Source organism: Clarias gariepinus, chromosome 6 (assembly GCF_024256425.1).
Source record: "Clarias gariepinus isolate MV-2021 ecotype Netherlands chromosome 6, CGAR_prim_01v2, whole genome shotgun sequence".
In the NCBI taxonomy this organism is placed as follows: Eukaryota; Metazoa; Chordata; class Actinopteri; order Siluriformes; family Clariidae; genus Clarias; species Clarias gariepinus.
Window position 1 is genome coordinate 22,248,493 of NC_071105.1, and position 13,882 is coordinate 22,262,374.

Below are 13,882 nucleotides of genomic sequence, written 5' to 3' on the forward strand. Positions count from 1 at the left end.
TATAATTTCTGGACGAAAATGTAATCCTCTATATTTGATCTATGTAGTATATGTACGTGAACTAATATGTCTATCTAAGAGTCTAAAGGAATGGACAATAAACTCTTAGTTTGATAGTGCGTTTGTCATAAATGATCTGATTGTATCTGGTATTTGATAATAAGTCGTTACATCTTGCATCGTGCATGTATCAGTGGTCGTGATGCGAGCATCACTTGATTGTCATGGCATCAGAACACAAGCCACGCCCCCTCGCTACTGTGTTCTCAAGCGGTGCCTTTCACGCAGCATCATCCTGCACACCTGCCTCCTCCGGTTGCGCATGGAGTAGGCAAAAGAGAAAAACTATCCGGACATCCCAAAACATTTCCGTCATCTAACGATTTAAAACAAAAACAAAACAAAAAAAAAAAAACGAAATCAGTCTGGCTGTTAGATTAGATTTTGCGGGCTGCCGCATCATAAAGACGCATTTTTCTGTTTTTGGATTCTGCACGGCTCAGGGGAAGGTGCGAAACTGCGCATCTGTCATCCAGCCAACTCAAACGGTGCCTGAGTGAGTGCTTCGACTAATTTACTCCCAACTGTCTACCAATCTGTTTCAAAACCAGTATCTGTTTTTTTTTTACGCACCAGGACCGTCTCGAGAAACCGATCGCGTTTAAGCCACTTTCACATCACACAATGGCTGAAACCGGCGCAGAATGCAACATCAACGTGCTGTGCCGTTTTCGCCCATTAAACCAGTATGAAATCCATCGTGGAGACAAATTTCTCCCAGTCTTCCAAGGGGATGACACTGTCATCATGGGGGTAAGTTGCGTTCATCTAGACTCTCTTTAAACTCTCTTTAAATGATTTGATTCATTTTATTTCTAGAGAGTGACGCAGAGTCTTACACTGTCTTTCTTTAGAAGTTACTAACAATCCGTCAGAAAACCATGAATCGATGAAAAACTGACTGTTATTTAATGGTTAGTCTACAGTCATCCATCAAAGTGACATCTATCAGGATGCCAGATTGTTTTTAGGGAAATGGTTAAGATGTGTTTATTAGAAAATTTATGACATGTATAAACCAGGCCAGGTTAAATTTGGCCGCCAGTAAATCATGCCTCCAGGATGAATGAGACTAAAAATCCTCAGCCAAATGTTTTTTTCCCTGAACACAAGCGCATACGAATAGTACCACTGTGTAAGGATGTATAAGGATGCACTGATTTGCATCCTTGTCACAATGCATGGGATTTTGTGCGTTCGTGTGTGTGAAAAATACCCTGGGAATACAACTGTGCACATACTCTGTAATATATCCTGTACAGGCACTAATAATTAATCCTTCCACATTACTTTCACACATCCAAAGAAATGTTCCATGCTTTAAAGAAATTCCCTAACAAGGTTGTGATAACTTGTGATTTAGCTTGATAATAAACACATGCAAAAGCTGGCTAAAAAGGCAAACAGTTGAAGCAACTACTACTGTAGCTTCTCTCTTTAGAGAGTGTTCACTCTCTCTCTCTCTCTCTCTCTCTCTCTCTCTCACACACACACACACACACACACACACCTTATTATTATTATTGATTACTGTGTGTAAGAGGGCAGCAGAGCGAGGCTGAGGGACTCACACAGAAACCAAAGTGCAGTTAGTAGTAATAGGTTCTTAATAGTTGGGTAAAATTGAATCAGTGCACTGTTTGAAAGTCAAAGCTTCTAATTTGGAATGTTATAAATACTTTTAACCATCAATTCTAACCATGCTTTGTTCCAGTTAAGTTCTTTTTTTGGTCAAAGACTATTTTAAAACACTAAATCCAGCATATTACTGAGATTTAACTGCTGTATCCAGAATTAAAATCAATCCAAGATTTCTACATGGATTGAATAATTCATAAAGGATCATAATCAAACAGAGTAATTGGGTCAGAGATTTTCACTCCGGTTTTTAATCCGAAAATAATTGATTCTCTTTTCCTTCTGTCTATTTCTGTCCTAAATGCAACAACGTGTTTTATGGTCCTCCCACTCATGCTAAATAAACAGTCTTAACAAATAGAGAAAGGATACAGCCGTCCCATTAGATTAGATCCGGTTCCATCAGAACGTGTAGAGTGTAGAAAACACTCAACACTAAAAAAAATAAATAATAAGCCAAAAATATGTTCCGCTATCTGCATTTCCCTGATCATAGTAAGACACACAGGTCCATGTTTGCAGCGTATAAATGGAGTTAAATATGTACACAGATAATCTAATCTTAGATCAGGTCCTTCACAGTGCTGGCTGGGAGCATTACGCAAAATTAGTTGTCATTTTTTCTTCTAACAGCAAAGAATATTCCCAATGGGGCATGGGTTTTCTCACCCTTCTCCATCCTTTCCTTCTTGTTAACATGTTGTGTGAGTCACAGCAAGAATGAATCAGCTGAGCTTGATGTTAAGCATATGTGACTTCTGTATTCACCCATCTGTCTACCTATCCGTCCATCCATCAATCATCTTATATATTTTTTTCTTTCAGTCTTTCCACTCATTATATAAAGAGAGCATCCACAGAATGATGTGCTTCAGGCAAAGAGGCATAAATTAAATGGAGAAAAAAATACTGAACAGCACCACATTACACGTTACAATATTTCTTCATACCTGCCCTTTTTCTCCTATTGTCTTATCAAATATTAGCAAGTACATACATACATACATACATACATAAATACTGTATTGTGGAATGACAAGGCCAAGTTTGGACAAGTTTGGTCATGTCAGTGAGTCAACGGCTTGCTGCACTTATTGCATACAGGATATACAACCAATAGTCTGTGTCCTGTGTCTGTGAAAATGCAAATATTTTATATATATATATACGCACACACTTACCTAAAGGATTATTATAGAAACACCTGTTCAATTTCTCATTAATGCAATTATCTAATCAACCAATCACATGGCAGTTGCTTCAATGCATTTAGGGGTGTGGTCCTGGTCAAGACAATTTCCTGAACTCTAAACTGTATGTCAGAATGGGAAAGAAAGGTGATTTAATCAATTTTGAGCGTGGCATGGTTGTTGGTGCCAGATGGGCCGGTCTGAGTATTTCACAATCTGCTCAGTTACTGGGATTTTCACGCACAACCATTTCTAGGGTTTACAAAGAATGGTGTAAAAAGGGACAAACATCCAGTATGCGGCAGTCCTGTGGGCGAAAATGCCTTGTTGATGCTAGAGGTCAGAGGAGAATGGGCCGACTGATTCAAGCTGATAGAAGAGCAACTTTGACTGAAATAACCACTCAACCGAGGTATGCAGCAAAGCATTTGTGAAGCCACAACACGCACAACCTTGAGGCGGATGGACTACAACAGCAGAAGACCCCACAGGGTACCACTCATCTCCACTACAAGAATGGAAAAAGAGGCTACAATTTGCACGAGCTCTCCAAAATTGAACAATTGAAGACTGAAAAAATTTTGCCTGGTCTGATGGGTCTCGATTTCTGTTGAGACATTCAAGTCATAGAGTCAGAATTTGTCGTAAACAGAATGAGAACATGGATCCATCATGCCTTGTTACCACTGTGCAGGATGGTGGTGGTAGTGTAATGGTGTGGGGGATGTTTTCTTGGCACACTTTAGGCCCCTTAGTGCCAATTGGGCATCGTTTAAATGGCCACCATGTACCCATCCTCTGATGGCTACTTCCAGCAGGATAATGCACCATGTCACAAAGCTCGAATCATTTCAAATTGGTTTCTTGAACATGACAATGAGTTCACTGTACTAAAATGGCCCCCACAGTCACCAGATCTCAACCCAATAGCGCATCTTTGGGGTGTGGTGGAACGGGAGCTTCGTGCCCTGGATGTGCATCCCACAAATCTCCATCAACTGCAAGATGCTATCCTATCAATATGGGCCAACATTTCTAAAGAATGCTTTCAGCACCTTGTTGAATCAATGCCACGTAGAATTAAGGCAGTTCTGAAGGCGAAAGGGGGTCAAACACCGTATTAGTATGGTGTTCCTAATAATCCTTTAGGTGAGGATATATATATATATATATATATATATATATATATAGGTCCTTCTCAAAAAATTAGCATATTGTGATAAAGTTCATTATTTTCTGTAATGTACTGATAAACATTAGACTTTCATATATTTTAGATTCATTACACACAACTTAAGTAGTTCAAGCCTTTTAATTGTTTTAATATTGATGATTTTGGCATACAGCTCATGAAAACCCAAAATTCCTATCTCAAAAAATTAGCATATCATGAAAAGGTTCTCTAAATGAGCTAATAACCTAATCATCTGAACCAACTAATTAACTTTTAACACCTGCAAAAGATTCCTGAGGCTTTTAAAAACTCCCAGCCTGGTTCATTACTCAAAACCGCAATCATGGGTAAGACTGCCGACCTGACTGCTGTCCAGAAGGCCATCATTGACACCCTCAAGCAAGAGGGTAAGACACAGAAAGAAATTTCTGAACGAATAGGCTGTTCCCAGAGTGCTGTATCAAGGCACCTCAGTGGGAAGTCTGTGGGAAGGACAAAATGTGGCAGAAAACGCTGCACAACGAGAAGAGGTGACCGGACCCTGAGGAAGATTGTGGAGAAGGACCGATTCCAGACCTTGGGGGACCTGCGGAAGCAGTGGAATGAGTCTGGAGTAGAAACATCCAGAGCCACCGTGTACAGGCGTGTGCACGAAATGGGCTACAGGTGCCGCATTCCCCAGGTCAAGCCACTTTTGAACCAGAAACAGCGGCAGAAGCGCCTGACCTGGGCTACTGAGAAGCAGGACTGGACTGTTGCTCAGTGGTCCAAAGTACTTTTTTTGGATAGAAGCAAATTTTGCATGTCATTCGGAAATCAAGGTGCCAGAGTCTGGAGGAAGACTGGGGAGAGGGAAATGCCAAAATGCCTGAAGTCCAGTGTCAAGTACCCACAGTCAGTGATGGTCTGGGGTGCCATGTCAGCTGCTGGTGTTGGCCCACTGTGTTTTATCAAGGGCAGGGTCAATGCAGCTAGCTATCAGGAGATTTTTGAGCACTTCATGCTTCCATCTGCTGAAAAGCTTTATGGAGATGAAGATTTCATTTTTCAGCACGACCTGGCACCTGCTCAAAGTGCCAAAACCACTGGTAAATTGTTTACTGACCATGGTATTACTGTGCTCAATTGGCCTGCCAACTCTCCTGACCTGAACCTCATAGAGAATCTGTGGGATATTGTGAAGAGAAAGTTGAGAGACACAAGACCCAACACTCTGGATGAGCTTAAGGCCGCTATCGAAGCATCCTGGGCCTCCATAACACCTCAGCAGTGCCACAGGCTGATTGCCTCCATGCCACGCCGCATTGAAGCAGTCATTTCTGACTTTTTTTGTATTAAAAACACTTTTCTTTTATTGGTCGGATGAAATATGCTAATTTTTTAAGATAGGAATTTCGGGTTTTCATAAGCTGTATGCCAAAATCATCAATATTAAAACAATTAAAAGGCTTGAACTACTTCAGTTGTGTGTAATGAATCTAAAATATATGAAAGTCTAATGTTTATCAGTACATTACAGAAAATAATGAACTTTATCACAATATGCAAATTTTTTGAGAAGGACCTGTATATTCATTCAGGTATTAATAATGTGTTAGACAGTTCTTAATCTAATTTCTGTACTTTCAGCAATCTCCTTAGTAGTTTTACTTTACTAGATGCTAGTACTTTACTAGATGCTTTACTAGTTTTGCATTTACTTGATGCAGGCCAATAGTTTGAGATCTCTAAAACACAGTAACAACATTTTCCAAGGTGTACGTCTTTCAACTTTGTTGTCAAAGAAATTCGAATTTCTGCATTTGGTTCCACATTGTACTTCAAACTGTATTTTATTACTCGGTTGAGGGAACATTACTACACAAAAATTCCACCATTTAGAATACCCTGAGGCATTACCAATGCAGACTTACATTACCCCAGTAAATTAAGCATCTGGGATACCTGTTACTGTTGATGTAGAACTTTCACACTGCTGAAACAGCAAAGAGACAGACAGAAAAACAAATAAACAAACAAGTAAAATAATAATTGCATTATTATTGTATAATTGTAAGTTATTGTAAAGCAAAAACTGATACATTACAAAACCTACTATGGAAATATGTATAACTTGTGAATACTGTAAATAAGATGTAATTAATTTTCATTCTAATTTTTGTGTATATATATATATATATATATATATATATATATATATTTACGTTAACGTTTAAGTGATCTCTGATGATTGTCATTAATGATTTGTTTTTCCCATCCATTCTTCTGCAAAGGTGATGGTTTTTCACTATCCTTCCAGGTTGTAATAACTTGTTTAACGTGCCTAATTCCAGTACTAATCTTACTGGATTGAAACAACTCAAGTGACCCACACAATACCCTGACCTAAACCCCTCTCACAGTTCATGCCACTGGCATAAGGTTCTGTGCAGTTGTTGTCTTTGCTTGATGCAGCTCAATAATTTGACTCTTCTAAATCGGTGACCTTTTTGTACTCTACCTTGTTTCACAAACACATTAAATAGAAGATAGAAAGTTATTTATATTTATATGCATCTTTGGGATGCGTCTGGTGTGTGGGGACGGTTTCACTCTACCATAAAGATGGTTCTGGCCTCGACTACTGTTGACAGCTGTTACTCTGAGGACCTGACTTGGCTGCAGTTGCTCGATAGTTCAAGACTGCCATTGTCTCCATCAACTGTTATAGCTAAACTGCCTGCCACCTAACAAACTGTATAAATGCAGATTAATTCCTACTTTCTGTTTTACCCAAATGAGGATGGGTTCCCTGTTGAGTCTGGTTCCTCTCAAGGTTTCTTCCTATTACCATCTCAGGGAGTTTTCCTTGCCACTGCCACCTGCGCCTTGCTCACCATGGACAATCTGCTCATCTTACATTCCATACAGACTTAAATAATTCTTTTGATTGTGTAAAGCTGCTCTGCGACAATGACAATTGTTAAAAGCGCTATACAAATAAAATTGAATCGAATTGAATTATTTATGACAAAACCTTAGTAACAAAGTTGCATTCTGTTCAAGACAAACAAACAAATAAACAAAAACAGGCAAACATTATTTCTTTTTTTTCCCAGCAGCTCTCTTTTTTTGCTTCAGTTTTTTAGGGCTTAGTGATAAAGTTTATACCTTAATAAAAACAAAAGCACCCACTTTCAGTTTCAGAATATTTTAAACACTAGCCAGATACAAGTAGATACTGCATTACACACCAATACACACAAACAAAGGCAGGAAGGAAGGGGTCTTACTTTATATACAATATACTGTACACAGCACAACAAAACAGTTATTAAATGAAAAATGGGAGCAGTGGATCCTGTGTTCAAACTCACAGCACTGAGAATGAGCAGCAGCAGAAGCAGCCGCCTGGTCTCTGCTCTGAACAGAGTGTAGAAATCTAATCTTGTGGAATCTTTAATAAAACAGAGGCAGACAAAAGGAGATTGGTACGAAAGGTTGGTCTAAAAAGAATAGTATCCTGAGATAAAGAATATTGTGCTCAGAGGTTGTGAGATAGGAAAAGTGTGAGAAAGAGAGAGTTAGAGAGAGGAGTTTTGTACATAGACTGCTGCAGTTCTGTAACTGATGGTACACTCTTAAAATGTATATTTAAGGGTACATTGGATGGTTCAGCCTCTTTAAAGGTTTTATTAGGAACACTTAACATAGCATGCCCCAGTCCAAGCCACATGAGGGACGTTTGTGTGTTCAAGCATTACAAAAATGCACCTGATTGATGATGAGTTACGGCTAGTAGAACAAGGCCAAGCAATCTTGTATTCCCTGACAGCAGTGTGGCACCACAGCTTGTCTAATTTCCACCAAAGTGTGAATGTGTGCATTTATTTATGGAGTATTTCTGTCTCATGTCCAAGGATAAACTCTGGATCCAACGTGACCGTGACCCGGATAAAACACGAACGAATGATATACACTCTACTATACAGTAAGACCTTCTATGACATCAGAACCTTTAAAATTGGCTGTGCATTGCATTATAGGTTTACCAGATACTTATTGGGGATACTGTATGTATTGTGTTATGTACAGTTACAGATTTACAGTTTACTAAAAAAAAGGAATACCTGTTTGAATATTATTTGTATACTCATGTTCATTTTCCTTAGATTAAGAAGTAATTAGAAACACATTTCAGCTAGTTTAACCGGAAAGTGTAACGAGGCAAATAAGAAAACAAATTTTTTATGGTCTCAACCACTCTTATGGGAAAAGATGTTTCCACTCCGCTTGTACCCACCATGCTCTGCAGTTTATTACACCACAGTCTCAGGTGGATTGTGTCTACAAGAGGATGTAGATTGTATTGTTCCCAGACCTGCTTATGGAGTTTGCCCTGTTCTGCTATTTTCATGTTGTTGTTTTTTTAATACAAGCTTATCATGCAGGCTGATGCATTTCAATATGTCATGTCTCATTAATTATTAAAAAAAAGAAGTTAAAAATTAAGAACTCAGGTGATCCTTATGATCTATTGCTCTTATAATAATAAATCCGGATCGCTCCTTCTAGATTAAGGTCAAATGTGTGTGTGCGTGTGTGTGTGTGCGTGCACGCATACATCTAGGTATGTGTGAATCCAAATTGCATTTCTTCCTAGTTTAACTCTATCTTGCTTGTTTATTGTTTTTCTTTTCTTGTTTTCATTTCCCCTGCATTTGCCTTCTCCCCCCTTTTTTTCTGCACTCAATAAGTTTTAATGTTCCTGAGATTTTGTATTCTAAGAATGAAAGTCATTACTTTCTGGTATTATTTCCCACTCCGTATCGTTTTCTTCTCATCCCCCCACCTCACACTCACAGTTTGAGCCTATTTAATATAGCATGATCTACTTCTGTACAGAGATATGCTACATGGTTTTTGTTAATAAAATCCTGGTGTCTTAGTCAAGAAAGATATAAGGATGTTTGATTTTAGTGTGGACCAAACGCAACTTTATTTGACCCTTTTCGTATGTCTGTGGAACATCCTTACAAATATAGTAAAAGTCTATAACTGACATGTGTAACATGACTCTCATTATGCCCTGATACTGTCTAATACACTATATCTGGTAAATATAGCCAGGTTTCCCTTGTCATTTATCTGTAAATATAGTCGGTTTTAACTTTAGAAGCTGTCTGTGCAGTGTGGACCTGTCTGTCAGGAGTTGTTGTGCTTACAGAGAGTGAGAAAGAGCTTAGCTGTGGTGTTGATCCTCTAGTGGGTGCTCAGTGGAGAAGGTATTAGAGGGACTAATTAATGATCGCAAAACAACAAAACAGACGATGGAAAGAATCTCCAGGGTTCCTAGTACAATCCTGACATGAAGTTAATGTCTGAGTGGATTTTCGCGTGTCCTTTCTGTGTTTATGTTGTTTTCCTGACCAAATAAACCCATGCAGGCAGGTGGATTGGCTAAGCTGCATTACTTTTGAATGAAAGACTGCACCAGTGCACGAAGCAAGGTCCAAAAGGACATGGATGAGCGAGTTTGGTGTGGAAGAACTTGACTGGCCTGCACCTCAACTAGATAAAATACCTTTTGGATGAATTAGAGCGGAGACTGCGAGCCAGGCCTTCTCATCCAGCACCCGTGTCAGACCTTACAAATGTGCTTCTGGAAGAATGGTTAAAAATTCCCATTAACATACTCCAAAACCTTGTGCAAAGGCTAAACTCCTAGACCTTATAGCTGCAAAGGGTGGGCCGACATCATATTAAACCATATGGAATACTAATTAGATATTACTCTAGTTTATATGCCTTTGCAGGTCGGTCAAGTAAATTCATTTGGCAATATAGTATATGCTTGTAATATAATGGTGGCCTGCAAAGGCCTGGTGTGAAATGACCTGTTTTGCTCCCAGTTGTCATTTGATGATTCACTGTAACCCTGATAAGGATAAAGAGGTTACTGAACATTAATGAAGATAAAAGATTGCATGTAATAATTAGTGTATATGTTTTTATGGGTTTTTGGCAAGATGGAGATAATAGCAAGCATTGTTTTATTGCTTCTGCATCTCTAATGTACGCACATGCTCATATGCTGTCAATGCTGCCATAATTGATGCAAAATGAGAAGGTTCCTGCAGTGTTCTGACCTGGAAGTTAATGCATTCAGTGATTCACTTTTATCTAATTCCACTGAGTTTAAATTACAACAATACTCATAAACACCTACTGTTATCACAGTTCAAGCTGAACAACCTTACAGATGGCTAATAATACGGATTTTAAATTAGGGATACGTTGGATGACAATCATTTACTAGCTTCCAGAGGGAGAAAAACAAAACATAAATGTATTACCTCTTCAGCAAGAGAAAAAAAACTTTACTAAATCCAATTTCCTTAAAATATATTGTTTTCTCTGACACAGAGCTGACTGTGAATTACTGTAACAGCATTTTCAGGGTGGCTCACAGCAGGTCAGGAACATTATATTATAACGTAATTTTGTTGCCTGACTCAATATTTACTTAGTTTACTTAATATTGACTTAAATTTATTGTAAAAAAAAAAGATCACATACATTATTATGGACAACAGAATTGTTAGTCAGGTACAATAATTAATATTGTGAATATTACTGTGAATACATATTGTAATTCTGATTATTGGAAATTGCCTCCACATGCATAATGACAATGATTTTCTTTAAACCTACATTATTTATTCACAAGTTTTTCTTCCCTCTCTTTCTCCTCTATTCAATCACCAGTTTGTGCATTGCTCAGTTGTGGCTGTTGGATAGTAATGCTTGTGTGTTTCTTATAGGGGAAGCCTTTTGTATTTGACCGAGTCTTTCCCACCAATACCACTCAAGAGCAAGTCTATAACAGCTGTGCCAAACAAATTGTCAAAGGTGAGTGTGTATTAATCACTGAGTGCATCTTATATACAATAGGTAACATTTGTCTTGGAATGCATGGTGTAGATATAGGCACAATTTTTAGAGTTGAGTTCATGAAGACATTGACCAGTGAAATGTATTGTTGCTGTTTAATTTCAGGTAACACTCGGTTACCATCTGTAACTTACCCGAAAGTATACTTTATTTATTATGGATCATCAATAATGTAACTGAAAATATATACAGTAGAACAATGTGCCAAACACAGTTGCTCTAGTTTTTTAAGGAGCAAATAAATAAGGTAAATATTTTTAACAATTTTTTGCTATTGTTTGCTATTGGTTTACAGTACAGCTGCTGGTGTACAGTAGCATGCTTGTTTGTATCAGTATTGTTGCCTCATAGCTTCAGGTTTCCTAGGTCGGTTCTGAGCTCAGACTGTGCGACATAGTTTTTTCCCCTATGGGTTTTTGGTTTTCTTCTGTCAAAAATTTACCAGTAGGTAGAGTGGCTATGTTACATTGCCCCTAGGGAACTGCGCATGTGTGTGTCATGCCCAGTGTTCTCTGGAGATCCTATGGAGCAATTGTTACCTTGACCAGGATAGAGCAGATACTGTTAGTGAGTGAGTAGGTAATTCAAGTACTGAAAAAACGAGCTGCAATATATTCACAATGATGACCTCATGTGACTTAATGCCAAATTAAAACATAAATTAAAAATTAGACTCAGTGTCGACAATCAGAAATTTTAGGAAATTTTCCATTTATGTAAATTCAGGGCAACTTAAGGTGAAAGCAATTTGAGGATTTTTAAAAAAGACATTTTAATGAATCCAAGAGGCCCGGGATGTCTGGATCTTTTTATAAACGGTTGCACTTCCTTCACCCAAACAGCTTTAAAGTGCGGGGAAGGACAGGAAAGAAAGAGAGCATACTTTAGATATACAGTATTTCAGTCAATTTGAGTGTGTGCGTGTGTGTGCGCACGCACGTATGTGTGTGTGTGTGTGTGTGTGTATGTGTAAGCACATTCTGGCTAGCCATCTGCCTAGGGGAGATAAGTATTGGTATTGTTGTGCTTCCCTATTTCTCGATTCTATCCTCTTTGATTGTTCCTTTTTCTCTGCTCTTCAATTTGTCATTATTCTCATTACTCTCCTGGACTGTGACAGGCCTGTTATGCTTAAAACTCAGCACTTCACTTCTCTCTCTCTTTCTCCCTAACACACACACACACACACAAACACACACACGCTGATGAGTCACGCTGCACTGCACTTTCCAAACAGCAGAGAAAGCAGCTCTTTAAATCAGCCCAAGTGGTTTCTTTTCATTTAGATACAAGTAATTTGTTTGCAGAATATTACAGTATTGTTTAGTATATTTAAAAAACTTGTACAGTATTTATATTTTTAACTAACATTAAAAAGCATACACATTAAAAGCTTAACACATTTAACTTAAAAGCCATTCATTCACAAGTCCAGATTCTCTCTAGGAGCAATTTTCAGACCATGAACAACTGTACAAACAAGCGTATGCAAATATAAAAATCCAAAAGTACACTGCAAACACAGTGGATGAACTTCCAGGGATGAACATACATCAGGTAACCAAAATGCTGTCACACACTAAAAAAGAAGCTCTTACTCCAAGACGGGCAAAAAAAAGCAAGTTTGTAGTTCATCACCAGCCATTTGGAGAAGTGTTTTCTGGTTAGGGGTAACAAAAATTTATCAGTTTGGCCCTAATCAACAGTGCTTTGTATGGAGAAAAAAAGTTGAAACTTTCAATTTGAAGAACACTGGGTTCATTACAAAGGGCATCAGAAAACGTGCCATCCAAGGAGGTGAAAATAAACTGGTGCAATTCAGAAAATACAAACTATTATGACCTCAGGACCTCAAGAAATCAAAAAATCCACAGGAATATGTGTCATTATTATTTTATGACTACCTGAGGTTGATGGCACCTTATCTAAGATCAATCTAAAAAGTACATTTTTTTCTGGGACAGAAGGTTAAAACATTACAGATTTAATATAGATGTGTGCGTGCCAGCAATACATTTGCTAGGAAGATCTGGGGCGGAAGAAAGATTTTGAAATTTGACCTCTAATATTTCTTTGGCAAATTCAAACACCAAAATCTTAACAGTATTACATAGTATGTGAATATTAGTTTTATTTGTAAATATATTAATACAGCATCCCATAAAAAGTAAAGTGATACACATTATTAAACATATTTAGAAAAAAAAAACTTAAATACCTAAAAACTCAATTAAATCTGTATATTTTTGTCCTTTCTCTATTTACTTTAGATGTGCTGGATGGATACAATGGTACCATCTTTGCATATGGACAAACATCTTCTGGCAAAACCCACACAATGGAGGTGAAGGACAGCCAGCTTTATCAACATGTGTATTATTATTATTTTAAGTTTTTACCAAGGCTAAGGTCTCTTTTTTTAATTAGGGAAAGCTCCATGACCCAGACAACATGGGCATCATTCCGAGGATCACCGATGATATCTTCAACTATATCTTTGCCATGGATGAAAACTTGGAATTTCACATCAAGGCAACAATAACTTTAATCATTTTAATATTTCTAAATAGAATTTATGATTGAGCAGTAAATGTACAGTACATGTACTATGTGGCATTATTAGCTGTTCATGCATCTTCTTCTTTTACACAGGTTTCCTATTTTGAAATCTACATGGATAAAATCCGAGACCTGCTTGATGGTGAGAACGAAAGAAACAGACTGTTGTATGATGGAAAAGGAAAATGGTTATTATAATGAGTTAAAATGATATGCTGTCACAGAACACAAACACTCATTTAGATTCTAGTTGAACATTTGGATTTTTATCACACAGATGCCTAAACAGCAAGGGAAGCTCATCTTCATTTGTAGTCTATCATTCCTG

At 37.9% G+C, this 13,882-nt stretch overlaps 1 protein-coding gene across 1 annotated transcript in view; it reads left to right on the forward strand.

Annotated features, from left to right (window-relative positions):
- Positions 1-311: 311 nt before the first annotated feature.
- kif5ab (kinesin family member 5A, b) overlaps positions 312-13,882 on the forward strand; it is a 42,102-nt gene continuing 28,531 nt past the window's right edge. The window contains exons 1-6 of the mRNA XM_053498467.1: positions 312-556; positions 637-813; positions 10,866-10,953; positions 13,266-13,339; positions 13,423-13,527; positions 13,648-13,696. Of these exons, the coding sequence (XP_053354442.1) occupies positions 685-813; positions 10,866-10,953; positions 13,266-13,339; positions 13,423-13,527; positions 13,648-13,696 (445 nt within the window). The 5' untranslated portion in view covers positions 312-556; positions 637-684. The remainder of the gene's footprint in view (positions 557-636; positions 814-10,865; positions 10,954-13,265; positions 13,340-13,422; positions 13,528-13,647; positions 13,697-13,882) is intronic.